The following is an 18,920-nucleotide window of genomic DNA, read 5'->3' on the forward strand; positions in this document are numbered from 1 at the left end:
GATCATGCGGTGTTTTGATGGCTTCAGGAATAGACTGGCCAGCCTCGGCGGTATCAGGGAAGGAGTCAGTCAGTCTTGCGATTTCTCAGTAGCTTCAGGGGTCGAGCGAGTGAGTCAGAGGCGGATGAACCATTCTCCCAAAAGTTGTCTGGGGCCTCGTGGGTCGGGTGGTGCCTCCCTCCTTGGCCTGTTGAGTGGACGAGGGAGTGCGTGCCTTGCCTCACACACACACACACACACACACACACACACACACACACACAAGCCGCCGCCTCACCCTCCCTCGCCGTTAGTCCCGTAAATAAACTGCCCCAGTGTGCCGCCCGTGGTTGAGGCAGGCGATCCACGTACTCCTGAACCGCTCCTCCTCCACCTCCTCATCCTGTGCCTTCTTCTCCTCCTCCTCATCATCATCATCATTTTTTTCATTCATCTTACTTTTCATTCGGTTTTTTTTTCTACCCTTTTACTCTTCCTTCTTATCATCATCGTCATCCTCATTCTGCGCCTTCTTTTTTTTATCCTCATTCTCATCATTTATTTTCTTATTCTTATTTTTTGGTTAATTCTCTCTCTTCTTCCTCCTCCTCCTCCTCCTCCTCCTCCTCCTCGTCTCGCCGCGGGCCTCCGGTAGTTAGAGTAAGGAAAGTTATGAGGCTGAAGAACACTCCCGTTGACCTCTAAGAAACCAAACCAATCCCTAAGGACCATAGCCACGCTGAGACCCCCTACGCCCCCTCCCTTCTCTTTCTCCGCCCCCTCCATCCATCCTCCCGCCCCCTAGATGAGTCCCTGAGGAGGCTTGAGGACTTAAGGACCCCCTGAAGGTGGCCCTGAAGTGTGCCTGGAGCGGCCTTTGTCCAGCGTGTTTGTTTCTCCGCTGACGGTCAATTGGGTGTCAGGGGTCGATGCCTCTTTGGGAATGTTGACGAGGCTGCTGAGTGAGGAAGCTCGGGCGTGTTGGTGTTGGTGGTGGTGAGGGAGGCTGATGAGGCGGGTTGGTTCTGATTGGCTCCCGTCTTTCTTTCTCCTCTTCTTCTTTTCCTCTTTTTCCTCTTCTTCCTTCTCTTCGTATTCCTTTTCTTCTTCATCTCTCCTCTTTGTCTTTCTTTTCTTCCCTTTTCTCTCTTTTTCTTTTTCATCTTTCTTATCTTCGTATTCCTCTTCTCCTTTCATCTCCTCATCTTCATCTCCCACTTCTTTCCTCTCTGTTTCTTCATTTTCCTTCTCTTTGTTTTCCTCTTTTTTCTCCTTTCCTTTCTCCTTTATCTTCCTTCTCTTCGTCCTCGTCTTCTTCCCATTTCCTCTCTTTTCCATTCTCCTCATCTTCGTCTTCTTCATCTCCTTTCCTCTCCTTCAACTTCTTCCATCTTGCCTTCCTTTCCCCCTTTCCTCTCTCCTTCACCCCTCTCCTCCTCCTGCCCCTCGTCTTCGTCCACGGTTCTGTACCATCATTAACACGACCTTTCCTTCCGTCGTTATCCCCATCGCCATCGTTGTCGGCCGTCATAGCGACCAGCCCCGTGTGTTTAATTGGAAGGGCGTCACTCATATCGCCGCCTATCATGATCGGGGCGCAGGAGTGAGACGTTCATGAGAGGTAGAAAAGGGCTAAAGAAAGGAGATGAAGGGGCGTTCTAGAGACGAGGTGGTGAATGCGGAACAGAGGACGGGAAGGGAAAAGACTGGAAGGAGAGAGAGAAAAAAAAGATGCCGTTAGAAGCGAAGAGAAAACGAAACGAAAGTGAGGAAGGAGAGAGTGGGAGAGAGAGACAGAGAGACGGACAGGAGCGAGGCACTAGGAGGAATAGCAAGAGTGGCAGGAATAGCAACCTTGAGGATAAATGTTGAGGAGAGGAGGAAGACAGGAGGAGGAGGAGGAGGAGAAGGAGGGAAAGGTATGGTTGGGGAGAGATGGGACGAGCAGCTAGAGGCCCGGGGCGTGGGGAAGGCCAGACAGTAACCAGACAAGACTCCGGGAAAGGTTAGCCACCCACCCACTCGCCCACTCGGTGAAAGTCAGCTCGCCCGCCACCCACCCGCGCCGCCCCAACGCTCCACACTTTACGGGGACGTGTACAGCCGCCCCTGACTCACCGAACACCGCCCCGGCCGCCCTCCACGTAATTACTGTACGTACTCCATTCTGACAAGCACTCCTACTCTGTACTTAGCGCTCCTCCGCCGCGTTTCACATCCCTTGCGATATTGCTCGTAATGTTGACGTTGTAAGCGCCGCCGCCGCCGCCGCCTCATCGCCGCCCCAAAATGCACGACCTGGCCAGTAAACGAAAAATACCTCCTGGATTTTTTGTTTGGTCTTAGTGTTTCAGTTTTTCTCTAAGCAAATAAGGACTTTCCCAGCTCCTGCCCTTTTCTGAACAGCGCTTCCTTCCTTATTATTTTACATTTTCTCCGCTGTTCTGTCAGACTTTCTTCTCTTCACTCAGTACAGTTCTCATTACCCTGTAAGTTAGTTCTATCAGCTTCTTGTAGACTCCTTATGTTCTTATGTTCCTATCCCCTGCCTCCCCCTTTCTAATATCACTTCCTCGTAACCCTGTCAACTCTATCAGCCTCTTTTAGACTCCTTATGTTCTTATGCTCCTATCCCCTGCCTCCCTTTTTCTTAATATCACTCCCCTCATTACCCTGCTAGTTCTATCGGCCTCTTGTAGACTCCTTATGTTCTTATGTTCCTATCCCCTGCTACTCTCTTTCCTAACATCACTTCCCTCGTAACCCTGTCAGTTCTATCCTGCTACTCTCTTTCCTAACATCACTTCCCTCGTAACCCTGTCAGTTCTATCGGCTTCTTGCAGACTCCTAATTTTCTTACGTTCTTGTCTCTTGCCACTCTCTTTATGGCACTTCCCTCATTACCCTGCCAGTTTTATCGGCCTCTTGTAGACTCCTTATGTTCTTATGTTCTCCCTTGCCTCTCTCTCGTAATCGTGCTTCCCTCCCCACTCTCTCATTTGATATTCTCCACCACTCTGCTGGACTCTCTTTACCCAGCACAGTCACCCTAACCTTGCCCTAGAACATCTTCCTCGACCCACCACCACCTCAGCCACATCCATTCGGGTTCATCTTATCTCCGTGCCTTTCTTTTATCCCTTTCTTCCTCCTTTCCTGCCTCGCTCTCCCTCTTCACCCTTTTCTCTCGCTCTCCCTCCCTCCCTCCTTTCAACACAACCATCGCACGACAGTAACCATCAATACCTCATCCCTCCCTCCCTTCCTTCCCTTCCTCCCCTTACCCTCCCCTCGCCCTCCTCTTCCCATAGCCAAAAGTTAACCAGCCGTCGAACACAATTCAAATATAAACTTGATCACTGCATCGGCGCCGACAGACTCCAGCACCACAGTCCCCGCCCCTTCCCCATCCCTTCTCCGTCCCTTCCCTTCCCTTCCCTTCCCCGTCCCTTCTCCGTCCCTTCCCTACCCTTCCCTTCCCTTCCCTTCCCTTCCTTTCCTTTCCTTTCCCTTCCCTTCCCTTCCCTTCCTTTCCCCTTCATCCCCAGCGAAGAAGAACGACTCTACCTTTTCCGTCGGTGTGTAGAAGGGGTGAGAGGGGCGTGGGGAAGGGCTGAAGGGGAAGGTGTTGAGGCTGTGGGGATGACGGTGGGCCTTGGGGATTGAGGGGAAGGGGAGGCGATGAATGAGAAAGATGGTGGTAGAGAGAGAGAGAGAGAGAGAGAGAGAGAGAGAGAGAGAGAGAGAGAGAGAGAGAGAGAGAGAGAGAGAGAGAGAGAACACGATACACCTGGACGTAACTGGATTAGTCTACTATATTTCGGGTGTTTGTTGATCTCCACCCCCCCCGACCGACGAGGACCCCCCCCCCTCCAACCGACCGACCGAGGCATCCCGAACACTAATGATCCCCCAGTCGGCGACCTCTACACCTCGCCCCGACCGCCCGACCAATACCCTGCTCACCGACAACCCGACAGAAGCATACACACACACACACACACACACACACACACACACACACACACACACACACACACACACACACACACACACACACACACACACACACACACTTGCTCTCTCTGTTTGCTTCTCCACTCCCGTTTATCTCTCCTCTTCCCCTCGCTGTATTTCATATTCATCGGGGCAGCGCGTGACTTGTAAAGGGTCATATTCTCAAACCTTCCGGCACCCCCAAGCACATAGGACATTCAATAAAGCTTTCGTGTGATTTGTGGGCATTTCCAGGGGTAGTTTTATGACCCTGGTGGTAGTTTGACACAGTTTCTGCACCGTGAACGTAAAGAAACACTCAGGAGAACGCGTTTATCCTCACTTTTGGCCTCTAAAAATGACTGAAGTTAGAGAAGGAACCGTCTAAGAACATACATTTAACTAAGCCTTCGTATGATTTCTGGGAATTTCCAGGGGGAGTTTTATGACCCTGGTGGTAGTCTGACAAGTTCCTGCACCACGAACATAAGGAAACACTCATGAGGTCGCGTTTAACCTCCCTCTTGGCCTTTAGAAATGACTGATGTAAGAGAAGGAAGCGTCTAAGAACATACATTTAACTAAGCTTTCGTGTGATTTGTGGGCATTTCCAGGGGGAGTTTAATGATCCTGGTGGTAGTCTGACTAAGCTTCTGCACCGTGAACGTAAAGAAACACTCATGGGGACGCGTTTAACCTCCCTCTTGGCCTTCAGAAATGGAAAAAGAAAAGGAAGCATCTTAGAATATATACCGACCTAATTAATCCCATCCGTCGCCCAGTCACTCACTCCACAAGACATTCCAGCTCTTGACTTCGTTCTGGCAATGCTATTTTGACCTCTAGAAATGACTGATATTAGAGAAGCGTCTAAGAACAGCTACCGATCTTAACCCTTTCGTCGCCTAGTCAGTCGCTCCACAGGATATTCGAGCACCTGGTTTCGTTCCGGCAATGCTGACACACGTTCCATGGAGTTCACACACTTACCTCTCAGGAGCCTTTAGACGCGCTCTGCATCAACATACCCGCGTAAACACAGGCGAGCGGCGGCCACGAGTGAAGGAGTCAGGAAGTGTTGGTGGGCTCGGTTGAAAAGTGGACGGGAAGCGTAAACGGTGGATGGGTGAGTCATGCTAGTGTACATGTGCCTATGTATGTATGTAGTCATGTGTGTATCCGTGGAAGCATGTGTTAGTGTATTTTTATGTGTATGCCTACGTATATGTATCCCTTGGTGTTTTATGTATGTGTTTGTATGTATTTTTTTTATGTATGTATCTATGTATTTCTGTATCTGTTGTTAAATTTATGCCCATCGTATCATCTCAGGACATCACATTATTCCAGGGAAGGGAGATGGGAAGGTCAGAGTGGAGTTGGTGATGGCTATGGGACGAGGGAGGAGGTGATGGTGACGGTGGTGGTGATGGTGGTAACGGAGGCTGTATTGATAGTATTGGTAATGGTGAGGGTAGTGATGGTGATAGTGATGGTGAGGAAGGTTGAAGTAATAGTGATGGTGGGGGGGATTGAGGGCAGCGTACAGGAGGGGGGGTTGGAGGAGGCGGCGGGGGTGGGGGGCGGTGCTGCTCCTATAGTTCCGGCGTGTCGGGGTCGTGGGGAGCGAGGCGAGGAACAGTTGAGGGCTAATCTTATCGAGGCTCCCGACGGGCGACACTGCTCTCCCGTTAGCTCGGCGGGGGGGGCTAGGGGGGGACACAGGGCTAGGGCGATGAAGGGAGGGGAGCGCATGGCTGGGATATGGAAGGCCAGGGTACGGGGGTGATGGGGTGTAGCAGGGAGGGAGAGATGATGGGGTAAAGAAGGGGAGGGGAGGTACGGGGGTGATGGGGTAAAGAAGGAGAGGGGGGTACGGGGGTGATGGGATAAAGAAGGAGAGGGGGGTACGGGGGTGATGGAGTAGGGAAGAGGAGGGAGAGGGGAGAGACCGGGTGTGATCGGGTATAGCGGGGAGGGAGAGTGGAGTACGGGGGTGATGGTATTTAACAGGGAGTGAAAGAGCGGCTCGTGGTCACTTAACACTCGCTGGGGAAGGAAGTGTCGCTTAATTACCACCATTTCTGAGGCTGAGTCACTGGCTTCGGTTTTTCAGGTTTATTTTACGTTTTTTTTCGTCTGGTAGTTCGATCCGCTGACATGTTTTGTTGTTGTTGTTGTTGTTGTTGATGATTTTTTTTTTTTTACAACAAAGGAGACAGCTCAAGGGCACAAAAAAAGGAAACAATAACAAAAAAAAAAACCCGCTACTCGCTGCTCCCAAAAAGAATCCAAAGAGGTGGCCGAAAGAGAGGTTTGTTTGTTTTCTTTGTTTTCATGTGTGACTTTGTTGTGAGTCTCTCTTTTTCATTCTCATTCCCTTCTATCGAGTCAGTAAAATGTGTTACTAGTGAATTTATTGATGCCATTTGTTCTCCTCTACTTCAAAGTTTTTTTTACTAGTCCAGCCTTAAGACTATTCTCCAAGACGGTAAGTTGTAGTAGTTTCTTGATGTTGTTTTCATTATCGCATTTTATTTTCCTCAGTCTTCGGTTGTCCTCATTGGTGCCAGTGAAACCTGCCTCTTTTCACATCCACTAAAGGTTTATAGTCGAGACACCGTTGTTAGTGGCGATGTTCCGATCACCTGCCCCGTGTTCTCTTTTAATTGCCCACATTCAGGAAGTGGCTGACGAGAGAGAGAGAGAGAGAGAGAGAGAAATATATATAAAAGAAAATAAAGGTTCCTGGACCAAAACGTCTTTATATCAGAATAAGGAGGAGAAGGTTATATATTCCTAAACCCCCAATCACCAAACAGAGGGACAGACAAAAAGAAATAAAAAAAACAGACCGTCTATTTTCTTAAGGGAGCCGAGAGTCAATAACTTTTCCCTAAGATCATAATGGCAGCCGGAGAGAGATACAAACTGTTCTCCGGATTAAGTCAACTATCCAACTAGGTACTGGAGAGGGCTATCCTGAAGACCCCAGTGATCCTGCTAGTATCTAACCTCCCTTTCGTTTCCCTAAGATCATAGTGACAAACGGAGAGAGATACAAATTGTTCTCCGGATTAAGTCAACTATCCAACTAGGTACTGGAGAGGGCTATCCCGAAGACTATAGTGATCCTGCCAGTGCTTAATCTCCCCCTCCGTCTCCCTCTCCCGCAGCGTTCATGGAGCCTGACCACATCCCGACCCGCAACCCCGACGCCAGGCCCAGACGCAAGAGGAGCGCGCCCTACATCATTTACCCCGAGATCCTGGTGCTGGTGGACTACGACGGCTACCTGTGAGTGCTGATGCGGCGATGTTGATTAATCTTGGGTCTTTGTTATTGAGTCTTTACCTTTACCTGTACTTGCTCTCAGTGGAATGGGTTACCTGTGTGTTGATACGGGTTAGTTAGTGGGCTTCTGTCTCTGCACGAGTTATTGGGGCTGCAAAGGGCGCAATGTATGGTGAGTGGGAGACCTTTGAGGGTTGACGGAGTGAGGGGACGTGGGGTTCCTCTACTGTACTACTTGTTCCTTCACTCCTTCATCCTCTTCATTTTCTCGCTGCCTCCCACCTATCTTCTTTTCATTAGTGCCTTCATCCCCATACTTTTTCACTACCTTGATTTTCTTCCATACTTTCCTTCCCCGTTTCTCATTCATTCTTCCACTTCTACATCATCTTAGTATCTTCCCGCTTTCCCTCCTTCACTCTCTCTCCTTCACTCCTTTCCTCTCTCCCTCTCCTCTTCCCTCACTCACACACTCCTTCCCCGCAGGCTTCACGGACAAGACAACAGCCAGATCAAGAGCTACTACGTGTCCTTCTGGAACGGCGTGGACCTCCGCTACAAGCTGCTCAAGGGGCCCCGCGTCAAGATCTCCATCGCCGGCATCATCATCTCAAGGGTTCGTATGCGGGGCGGGGCGGGATGGGACTGTGAGGTATACGAATATATCCCCCCACACACTCAATAACGCACCCTTCCCTTCCCCCGGCATACACTCTCCCACACTCACCTACCTCTTCCTACCCCCCCACACACACTAACGCCCCCTCCCCCCACAGAGCAGGGACGCCATGCCCTACCTGGAGAAGAACCGAGTGGGCCGCGACGCCATCGACTCCGCCAAGGCTCTCATCGACATGGGCAAATACCTCTACCAGGAGCGGCGCCTTCCCACCTACGATATCGCCGTGGCCATCACCAAGTACGTGCCGGGGAAGGGGAGGGAGACTAAAGGGTTGGGAGGGAGGGAGGGGAGGGGAGAAAAGGAGAACTGCCGGGTGAAAGGAGAGGGGTGGTGAGACAGGGGAGGAAGGGAAATGGGTGAAGGGAAAGAAGAAAAAAAGGAGGGGAGAAGGGTGAAGGGAAAGGGGAGAAAAGGAGAGGAGAAGGGTGAAGGGAGAGAGGGGAAAAAGGAGAGGAGAAAGGGAGAGTACCTGGGAAAGGGATAGAAGGAAGAAAGGAAGAGGAGAAGGGAGAGTGCGAGGGAAAAAGGAAAGGGTCATGGGAGGGTGGGAGGGGGTAGAGTAGGGAGAGGAAGGATTGAGGTGTAGTGGACACGCTAAAGAAGGGGCGATAAGAAGGGGAGGCGGGAAGAGAGATGGGCGAATGGGGGAATGGAAGCGGAAATAGCTTATTGTTACTGTTATATTTTTTAAGAAAGGGTTAAGTAAAGTAATATTTTTTCTTGATGATTCTTATTTATATAAATGGTAAATGCAAAAGTATGAAATTGCTTCTTTTCAAGAATTTATTTCAAATAATTATGTTTTATGTTTCTTATGTGTGCAGGTGTTTCCTAACTATGGGTTCCTTATGAAGTAAAGTTGCTTTCATTAATTGTCCTCCACTGTGAATGTATGACGTGTGTGAACAGGTGCCACGTGCGCTGCTGCTCCCAACCAGGTGTGCAGCAGGCACGAAGGACGCCGCCTGCTTTGTGGCGCGGCGGGTCACCAGCCCTGAGCCACGTGCCTGTTACACAAAGGTTACTTAAATTTCACCTGGAGATTTAAGACAAAACTATCTTGAAAGTTTCATATTCAAATTTTGTTTTCAAATCTTAATCAGCCTGGCGGCCTCCACGAAGCCTGGGCTGTGCTTGGGTGTTGAGTGATGCAGGTGTTGTGGTGTGGATGAGTCCCAGGTAGTGTTGAGGCAGAGTTGTATTCACATGTCAGTTTCAAGGTGTAGGTAGTGTGAAGGGCAGCCGCAGGTGCCGCCGGGGACGCCTCGTGTCCCTCCGTCTCTAAATTTGTGTACCCCATTAACGCCCCATCCCAGATACGATTTGTGTCGTCGCCGAAAGAGTGGACGGTGCACGACAGGCACAGCCGGTACGTTGCACACACACCGCCTGTCACGCACACGTGCACACAAACACATTGTTCTGCACCAACACGAGTAATACGGTGAAGGATATACTCTTGGGATGTGGTTGTGGCACACTCGCCTTGGCTAGTCTGATAGTTCCCCGTGTTGTGGTGTGCAAGGTATACATTTTCTCTCAGCCAATGGCCAGCCTCATTTTCTATCACACGCTGCCGAGGTAAGTGTCGCGCCTCTACCACCAGACAGACGCTGACCAGACCCACGGGGCAGGGCACGCGAGGGTAACAACAACAACAGTAACAACAACAACCACAACAAACAGTCCTGCCAACACCACCACCACCACACTGGGCTGCTGGTGGTGGGCGCCTGGGAGACAGGAGTCGGGTACACAGTCAGACGCGCCTGTCACACCCTCCCTCATAACGTCTCTCCCCAGCAGCGGCTCAGTCTTAACACCACTAGCACCAGCAGCGGCCTTGCCCTGACGTCACCCTCCACTGACGTCAGCGCTCATGTCAGAACGGCCACCAGCTGTCTGTCTGTCTGTCTGCCTGTCTGTCTGTCAGTCCCGCAGCTCAACTCACGGACACCCCGAAACAATCCCACCACCACCACCGCCTGAATCAACCAACCTGACTTTTCTCCTTGCAGATTAGACATGTGTAGACGCGCTTTCATAGGGGGGGATTGCAACAGGGGGACCGCAGGTATGTGTGCCCTGACTGACCTCGGCACCATCACCATCACCCTCACCATCCCCATCACCATTCACTCCCTCGGCCGCCGCCACGGTTACGCTTCTCTGCCTCTCGATCATAAAGAGTTTGTAGTCAAAACACGTCAGGCACACTCCTCCCTCCCCGCCCCTCCCGTCTTCTCTCTTTCCTCTTCCCCCTCCTCTCTCCCCTCCTGTCCCTTCTCCTTCCTACCCCCTTCACCTCACTCCTCCTCCTCCTCATATCCCCTTTGTTCATCACTATATTTACATTCTCTCTTTTATTAATGTCAGTTCTCTTTTTTGGTAGTCTTTTTTTCATGTCTCTCATCTGTAAAGTTCTTTGATAATGCACATATTAATTTTTATATTAGTTTTTAATCTCACTGACGTAATAAAAGTGTAAAAGCGTCATGTTTTGTACGGCAGAAAGACAGAAACATGAAGTGAGCTCTCGTACCTGACCACACCGTCCCTCCCCGTCCCTTCTATCTCCCCTTATTCCCCTCCCCCTTACCCTATACTGTCCCCTTCCTATCCCTTGCCTTTTTCTCTCTCCCCACTTTCTTCCCTTGCCTTTCCCTCTACCTCCCCTTCCTTCCCCGTTCTCTCTCCTTTCCTCTTTCGCCTCTAATCCCTAAACCCATTCCCTTTACTGCTCCACTTACGTTCCTTAATCCCCTTTCTCTTCCCTTCACTACGTTTACCCTTTCTCTAACAGTTCCTCCTTCACCCTCACTCTCCCTTGTCCTTCATCATCTCTCTCTTTCTCTCATCCGTACTGTCCCTTCCCCTTCTCTCCAACACCCATTCTCACTACATTCCTTTCCCCGTAATCCCCTTTCCTACATCATTTCCCTGTACACTTAATTCTCCTTACTCGTTATATCTCCCTCCTCCCTTCGTTCCTCCACTTATTATTCTCCCTTCCACCACTTACCACTCATCACCCCTTTCTCTCCTTCTCCCCCATTCCTCCACACACAGAGAGAGCGTTCCCTTGGCGGCTGTTCCTTCTCCCCCACCCCTCCATTCCCACCCATTCCCACCCTCACCCACACCCTCTCCCATGCCTAGACACTCAACCACAATGATTTAGACAGCCAGGTAGTCAGTTCAGTGCAGCATTAATGACCTAACCAGATTAATATACCTTGCAGAATTCATATATAGAGATTTATTTATTTTTTTGCTTTTATTTTTAGGTTCCGGGTTTATCCTCTTTCAGTATATGTAATTTTTTTTAGAGTCCACATGTTGCAGTTAATTGTTTTAGTGTTTCTTTTATGTTACTAATGGTGTTGATTATTTGATTATTTATTTGTTGTTGTTTTAATGCACTGTAGTTAGTAGAAGATTAATCAGCCAGTCACCATCACGCTTCACTCTCACTAGCTTCACCATCATTAGCTTCACCATCACCACCCCCTTCACCACCACCTCCCCCTTCACCACTACCACGCCTCAGCACCACACCCGCCACCGCTTTCATCTTTATTATATATTACAATTATTATCACAATTATTATTTACACATAAGATTTTTTCGGGTTGAAGACATAAAAAAAGATATTCCAGACCTTAGATAAGCTTCATGATGACCTAAAAATCACCACCACCACCACTAAACCAGCCAATCTCAATAATCTCATCACCAACACCACCACCACCACCACCACCACCATCACCAGCTGACTTTGACCACGACACCACCACCACCACCACCAATACCTGACTCTACCCACCAAGAAACCCCCTTTTTGTGATGCCCTTTTCCTCCCCTCTCCCTCCCCATGACCTCCTTCCCTCCCTGCCACCCTCCCTCCCTCCCTTGCCCATCTGTCTCAGCACCGCCAACCTCGCCCTCCCCTGCCTCACCCACCGACCTCGACTCTGGTGATCCTCGACTTCCTGGTGTTCTTCTTGACTCCTGAATCCTCTTCCTGACTCTTGAATGAACTACTTTTTGACTGTTGAATGCCGCTCTTGACTCCTGGTGAACTTGCTGACCCTGTATTTTCCTCTTGACTCCATGAATGTACTTACCTCTTAACTCCTCTGTTCCTCCGCTTGACTGTGTGTGTGTGTGTGTTTGGTCTTCTTGATGCACCTATTAACTCTGTATATGGATGGATGTCCCTGTCTGACCTCACGCCCTTGGACCCGTCAGTCTGTGTGTGTGCCTGTGTGTGTCTGTATGTGTGTGTGTGTGTGTGTGAAAGAAACCAGTGAATTAACCCGGACGTCACGGAAGACTCAGATAAACAACTAATTCAACAGAAGCCAACTGAGCAATCTGCGTACTGGACTTTGAACTCATACCCCGACAGAGACTACTTTTTAGGAATGCTTAGACATGGCTGCAAATTTATTTATTTTTTGTACAGCGGTTGACTTTTCTCTCCCTTTGGATCTTGCGTATTTGAAGCAGCCATACATCATTTATAACCCGAAGCGATGATTCCATAATTGACCCTTTCTCGAGGACCTGTCATTATGTTCCGCGACTATGTACAGCTTCAGACACAGGGACGAATCGATTCCCATGCCGAAATAGACCCTGAGTGAACATAAACAAATTTCCAGCATCGATAAAGAGAACGTTGATATTTCGTGTTCCTTTTGAGGCCCCGAGACAGTGTGAGCACAAAGGGACGATCCTGACAGAGTTGTTGCCTTGGCTGCCTCGACTCCTTCCCCCTCAAGGCCCGCGCCGAGGGTGGAAGGCGGCGCCGACGACCCTTACCACACCCTGACTCTTGCATGATCTCTGTGTCTGTCTCTCTCGGTCTCGCCGCCGCCACAGGTGCTGCCCAGGTAAGCTGACGTGGCCCTCCCTTCCCCCTCCCCTGCCTGCCGCCGCTAACGTTGATTCATTCCAAAAAAACGTAAAAATATAAAAACGTTTCTTGATTTCATGCCACGAGCTTCTTTATGAGGGAACGTTTATGAAATGTCGTTTGTTTGTTTGTTTTACTGCCTTATGCGGGTATTTTTGATAAGTTAAAGTAAAGTGTAATTGTCTGCTCACGTAAATTAATGAGATAAGAAAAAATATATAGGCGGGGCAGGGGAGGGTGAAGGGCCTGGCATGTCTAGTCTCTTTGTGTGTGTGTGTGTGTGTGTGTGTGTGTGAGAGAGAGAGAGAGAGAGAGAGAGAGCATGACCGTCTTTTCTTATTCTGTGTGTTGTCTCTCTCTCTCTCTCTCTCTCTCTCTCTCTCTCTCTCTCTCTCTCTCTCTCTTTTTATTTTTACCTCCCACTCAGCGCTGTCCTCGCCTCCCTTCCTTCTCTGTTATGGCCTCATTGTCTTTTAAAGTCTTCCCTCCATCTTCGTGACAGTCTTCCTCCTCTGTCCCTGTTTGCACCACCCTGGCCACTCCCATCCTCACCTCGGGACCACTTGGCACTCTCCCACACTTTGTTATTGTTGTCTTCTTGGCTCTTCTTTCCTCTCATTCACTCAGTTATTTATTCCAGACTTTTTTTTCACTCTTGTTGCCACTTTCTCTTACACACTTACTCCCTTACTCAGTCACGCTGTTACTTACTTACTTGTTCATTCACCTTGGCTCTCTTGATTCATACTGGCTCTTTATTGCACCGTGTACTGCCTGCCTTTCTCATCATGCACCGCTTTCCTTTCCTCTCACCCATCTTTCCATTTTTGTTATTATTCCACCACCACGCTTCATATTCCTCTTTGTCTCATTCTTGTTCTGCCTGTCCTTGGTTTTTCACATCTGAATTTTCACGTGAAAGTGTTTGCTGTGTTTGTTTGTCTGTCTGTCTGTTGTCTGTCTTGCTGTTTGTTGCATGTCACATCCACACAAACATTTATATATTTTTTTTTAAAGTTATCACACACTTGACAACATGAACACCATATATATAAAAAGATATTTTTGTAGTTAAACATTCAGTAACAAACAACTGAAAAAACAACACAAACACACCCACACACACAAAAAAATCACAAATAAGTTATTTGATAAAATTTCTATTTTTTACATGTTAAGTTAAACTTCCTTTTTTGTCTTTAAAGCTTCCATACTCTGGAATGTTGAATAATTGATTTAAAGAATAAATTTCCCTTCATCCTGTAGACAGAGCGAGCCGAGGACACGGCAGATGGTAACCGAAGTGTATTACAAAGAAGCACTTCATGGTATCAATAGTATCCTCGTCAACAGTGAATTGAAGTGTAATTAGCAGTCCCGCCGTGTCCTCTGCTCAGCGCTCTTTTGTATAAATTTCAGTCTCAGTAGTCTGCAGCATAAAAGGCGGACAGCACCTTCTTCAGTGTTTGCTGAGGATTATTTTGTCAATAGTTTCTACTACGGGAAAAAAATAATTGCTTCTGTTGGTTAGTCTTGTTAAGTCCAAAGCCTTTCCGCCTTTCATGCTTTGCAGAATTCGCTTTTGTTGTGTTTTGCTGTAAATTTCACTGCAATAAAAGATCATCCAGTCTTGCATTTACTGTCAAAAAACTCAGTAGCTTTGCTGACGTTCATCTCACCAACCCCTTCACTCCCCAACCTCCTGCCCGTCACCATGAGGCACTGTCTGCTGCACCCCGCCCCCCAGCACCCGCCCAGACCCTCCCACCGTGAAGCCTCGGGTCGCGCGGCGCTGTACCGGCCAGTCATGCGCCCCGGCACACGCCCAGCGACAGCCTCCACGCGGGTCCTGGCGGGTGGTGGGAGGCTCGGGGCAGCGGTGGTCGCCTTCGTATGCATATGTTCCTTCACGCTGGCTGCTGTGTTACGGCCTCGGCAGCTCCCGACGCTAGTCACCTCACAAGCCCTTAGTATCGAAAATAATAGCAAAATAATTCCCAACAGGAGCAGCACTTACCGGGATTTTTTTTCTTTTTTTTCCGTTTTTGTTTTTGCCTATATGCTGCTTCCTTTACCGTAAAAACCATGCAGGCAAAAGGGTTGAGTTGTCTGGCTATATTAGCGAGTGACTAGCGGTGCGCGAGCTGCATGAGCGTCCCCGACATGTCCGCCGCCGCGGCAGCCTAGCGTCAAGGTGGTCATGGTGGGCTTTGAGGTGACGTGTCTTAATCCACCTCAGGGTTCGCGTACGTGGGCGGCGCCTGCGTGGTCAACAAGCGGCTGCAGAAGGTTAACTCCGTGGCTCTTGTCGAGGACACTGGCGGCTTCTCCGGCATCATCGTCGCCGCGCACGAGGCAGGACACCTGTGAGTGTGTGTGTGGGGGGGAGGAGGTTGTGTGTGTGTGGGGTGGGTGGGCGGGGGTGGGGGTGGGGGCTGGGGGTGAGTGGGTGGATGTGAATGAGATGATGAAGTAATTAGCGTTCACCTGGGCTGGTGTTTAGTGTTTTATTAAACCTAGATGTCAAAAGAGGACAGTGTTAGTAGTCAGAAATCAGTGTTCTTTATGGTAATTGCAGGTAAAGCCCAAGATGTTAGGGAATGTCAGTCACTGTTCGTATTTAGTGTAAAATCTCTAGATTAATGAGTATTTGAATGTCCGGGCTGAAACCCATCACATTCACTCACGCCGCGCCTCCCTGTCCCAGGCTCGGCGCCGTGCACGACGGGTCCTCGCCACCGCCCTACCTCGGGGGCCCCGGGGCGCGCAGTTGCCGGTGGGAGGACGGCTACATCATGAGCGACCTGCGGCACACCGAGAAGGGCTTCCGCTGGTCCTCCTGTTCCATAGAGCAGTTCCACCACTTCCTTAAGTACGTGTCTTTACGGCGGCGCCTTGAAATGAAACCTTCAGTAGTGACTATTTTTTGTGTTCGTCATTAACTTAATTTAATCAGTACTTACTGCCCAACAGCAGGATGATTGATTGAAAAGGAAAATTCATGTCAGCACCTCTGAATAAAAGAAAGGTACTCAGACCAAAATTAACTCCTCCCCCCCTTCACCACAGCGGCGACGTGTCCACCTGCCTCTTCAACCTGCCGCACGAGGATGAGTCGCTGCCCAGGGTGCTGCCCGGCAAGCTGCTCTCCGTCGACGCCCAGTGCAAGAAGGACCGGGGCACCTCAGCCTGCTTCGTAAGTAGACGTCGACAAGACACCACCACCACCGACCGACCGACCAACCGACCCTCCAACCAACCAACCAATGACCGCTTGTGGCCGATAGTCGCCTCGTGAATGACTGAGCAACAAGGTGACGGAAGGACGGGCGGACGGGCGGCCATGTGACTGATGGGCGACTCTGGAGTGACTTGTGACTGGCCAAGGAAAGACTGACTGACTGACTGATGGCCTGTGATGCCCTACAGGACGAATAGAGAACTTACGAACGACTCATTGACGACACTGGACCACAAACAAAGGACGACAAACCTCTGGAGCTACGCACATTTTCTCTCTCTCTCTCTCTCTCTCTCTCTCTCTCTCTCTCTCTCTCTCTCTCTCTCTCTCTCTCTCTCTCTCTCTCTCTCTCTCTCTCTCTCTCTCTCTCTCTCTCTCTCTCTCACTATCTCTTTTTTCCTATTATACTACGTTTTTACTTCTTCATTTCTCAGCCTCAATATATTCACCGTAATTTTACCTAGACGTCTGTGTCTCTACATCCACTCCTCCCTCCCTCTCTTCCTTCTTCCCACTCTCCATTACTTCCTGCTTCCCTCCCTCCCTTCTTCACACACACAGTTCCTCCCTTCCTCCTTTACTCCCACGCTCCCTCTCTCTCTTCTCCAAGCTCGTCCTCTCCACCAGTACACTCATAACCGCCTCTCCTCTCCCTTCACCCCTGCAGAAGGACGACCGGGTGTGCGCTCAGCTCTTCTGCTTCGACTCCTCCAGCGGCTACTGCGTCTCCTTCAGGCCTGCCGCTGAGGGTTCCGACTGCGGCAACGGCAAGATCTGTATCAACGGCCGCTGCGAATTCGATCACGGGAACTCTATATCTGACTTCGACAACAGGTAAGAGGCGGGAAAGAAGGAAGGAAGGAATATAGGAAGGAAGGGAGGGAGCAAGGAAGGAGTGTTGATGGAAGGAAGGAATGAAAGGAGAAAGGAAGAATGAATGGAAGGAATTGAAGGTAAGCAGCGGGAAAAAAGTGAGGAAGGGGTTGAGGAAAGAAGGAAGAAAGGAAGGAGGGAAAGAAGAAAAGAAGGAAAGGAGGGAGGGAGCAAGGAAGGAAAGGAGAAAGGAAGAATGAATGGAAGGAAGGATCAAGATAATGAGCTAAAGAAGGAAGGGGAAGGAGAAGTAAAGCAATATTGATAATTGAAGTAGAAGGGAAGGAGAAGAAAAAGAAAGAACTACAGGACAAAGAAATCGTTATGCTGTGTTGATTTTCTTTTCTGAGCAAGGGTTTGTGTGTGGCTGTGGCTTCGGGTGGATGTGGATGTGGGTGTGGGTGTGGGTGTGGGTGTAGAAGGCAAAGTATATAAGTCCAACAACCCATCTTTTAGGTCCGGTGAGCACTTCATCTTCCAGTCGACTCAGATCAAGCCAGTGTACACGGACCCGCCCTTCTCGACGACCACCAGACGACCCTTCACCACCAGACGCCCCTTCACCACCACCACCACCACTCCCACCACCACCACCACGCAACTCCCCGCCGTCACCACCACCAGGTCCGTTTCCCTCCTTATCTCAGTCATCTTTATAAATCCTTTCCAGTCTTTTAACTCATTACCTATAGATAGAGGTTCTTCTGGTTTTGGGGTAGGTTAAGGGAGGGTAAGGTTAAGGAGAGTAGGCTGAGGATTGTGCATCGAGGTAGTTAATATTGAATAGTCACTTAGCTTGGTGGACTAATGAAGAATGTTAGTTAGGAGGGTAAGGTTAAGGAGAGTAGGTTGAGGATTGTGCATCGAAGTAGTTAATATTGAATAGTCACTTAGCTTGGTGGACTAATGAAGAATGTTAGTTAGGAGGGTAAGGTTAAGGAGAGTAGGTTGAGGATTGTGCATCGAAGTAGTTAATATTGAATAGTCACTTAGCTTGGTGGACTAATGAAGAATGTTAGTTAGGAGGGTAAGGTTAAGGAGAGTAGGTTGAGGATTGTGCATCGAAGTAGCTTGATGGACTAATGAAGAGAATTAATTGTAAACATACTCTCTAGGACTATCACCATATTTTTTCCCCTTTCTTTGCCTTTTGTTTCAACCTTTTGTCCTTCTAGTCTGCACCTCGTCCTCTATTAAGCCTCCTCCTCTTCTCATCTCATATTTTTTTCCCTTTCTTTGTTTTTGTTTCAACCTCCTCCTCCTCCTCCTCCTCTTCTCATTTCTTCCGTTCCTCTCACACCATCCTCTTCATTCCTCACTTCCTCCTCTGTTCCATCTAAACCTATCGTATATTCTCATCTTCACCCTCTTTCCTTTGGGTTTGCCTCTCGTTATCCCTCTCTCTTCTCACTTATCCCTTCCCTTCTCTTTATCATACCCATCTTTATTTCATTCCCATCATCCCACTTTCCTTATGCCCGCCTCTTTTCCTTCACCTCATCTCCTGCTCCTTTTACCCTCCATTTTGTATGTCTTGTTCTTGTCCCTCTTCTCCTTACTTCGCCTCGTCAGGGTAATCTCGTCTCTCTCCCAGGGGCAGCTGGTGGAACAGGTGGAATTGGAACAGCTGGAGTAAAGATTCTGATAAACCCACAACAACCAGACCCACCACGACCACCACCACCACCACAACATCAACAACAACAACTACAACAACTACTACAACACCTTCACCACCAAAAGATTTAAAAAAGAATTACAAAGAGCCAGTCAAGCCAGCCGGTGAGTTGCATGTTTTTTTGTTGTCCGGACACTTTGATACAAGCAATTCACGTAGCTAGATGATGGACAACGAAACACATTATCCAGATGGCAACGTCTCGAGTCTGACACACACACACACACACACACACACACACACACACACACACAC

The 18,920-nt window shown here is 49.2% G+C and overlaps 1 protein-coding gene across 5 annotated transcripts in view; it reads left to right on the top strand.

Annotated features, from left to right (window-relative positions):
- Positions 1-18,920, top strand: part of LOC127004610 (A disintegrin and metalloproteinase with thrombospondin motifs 1-like) — a 132,372-nt gene that overhangs the window by 111,198 nt on the left and 2,254 nt on the right. For 2 of the 5 annotated variants that reach the window (XM_050872619.1, XM_050872622.1), the window contains exons 8-17: positions 7,152-7,272; positions 7,756-7,885; positions 8,046-8,188; positions 9,970-10,025; positions 15,113-15,239; positions 15,581-15,745; positions 15,943-16,069; positions 16,782-16,948; positions 17,444-17,611; positions 18,582-18,769. In XM_050872619.1, coding sequence (XP_050728576.1) covers positions 7,152-7,272; positions 7,756-7,885; positions 8,046-8,188; positions 9,970-10,025; positions 15,113-15,239; positions 15,581-15,745; positions 15,943-16,069; positions 16,782-16,948; positions 17,444-17,611; positions 18,582-18,769 — 1,392 coding nt within the window. Of the gene's footprint in view, positions 1-7,151; positions 7,273-7,755; positions 7,886-8,045; positions 8,189-9,267; positions 9,321-9,969; positions 10,026-15,112; positions 15,240-15,580; positions 15,746-15,942; positions 16,070-16,781; positions 16,949-17,443; positions 17,612-18,581; positions 18,770-18,920 lie in introns of all 5 variants that reach the window. The other 3 variants (XM_050872620.1, XM_050872621.1, XM_050872623.1) reach the window with 3 other exon arrangements.

This window comes from Eriocheir sinensis, chromosome 28, assembly GCF_024679095.1.
Source record: "Eriocheir sinensis breed Jianghai 21 chromosome 28, ASM2467909v1, whole genome shotgun sequence".
Taxonomy (NCBI): domain Eukaryota; kingdom Metazoa; phylum Arthropoda; class Malacostraca; order Decapoda; family Varunidae; genus Eriocheir; species Eriocheir sinensis.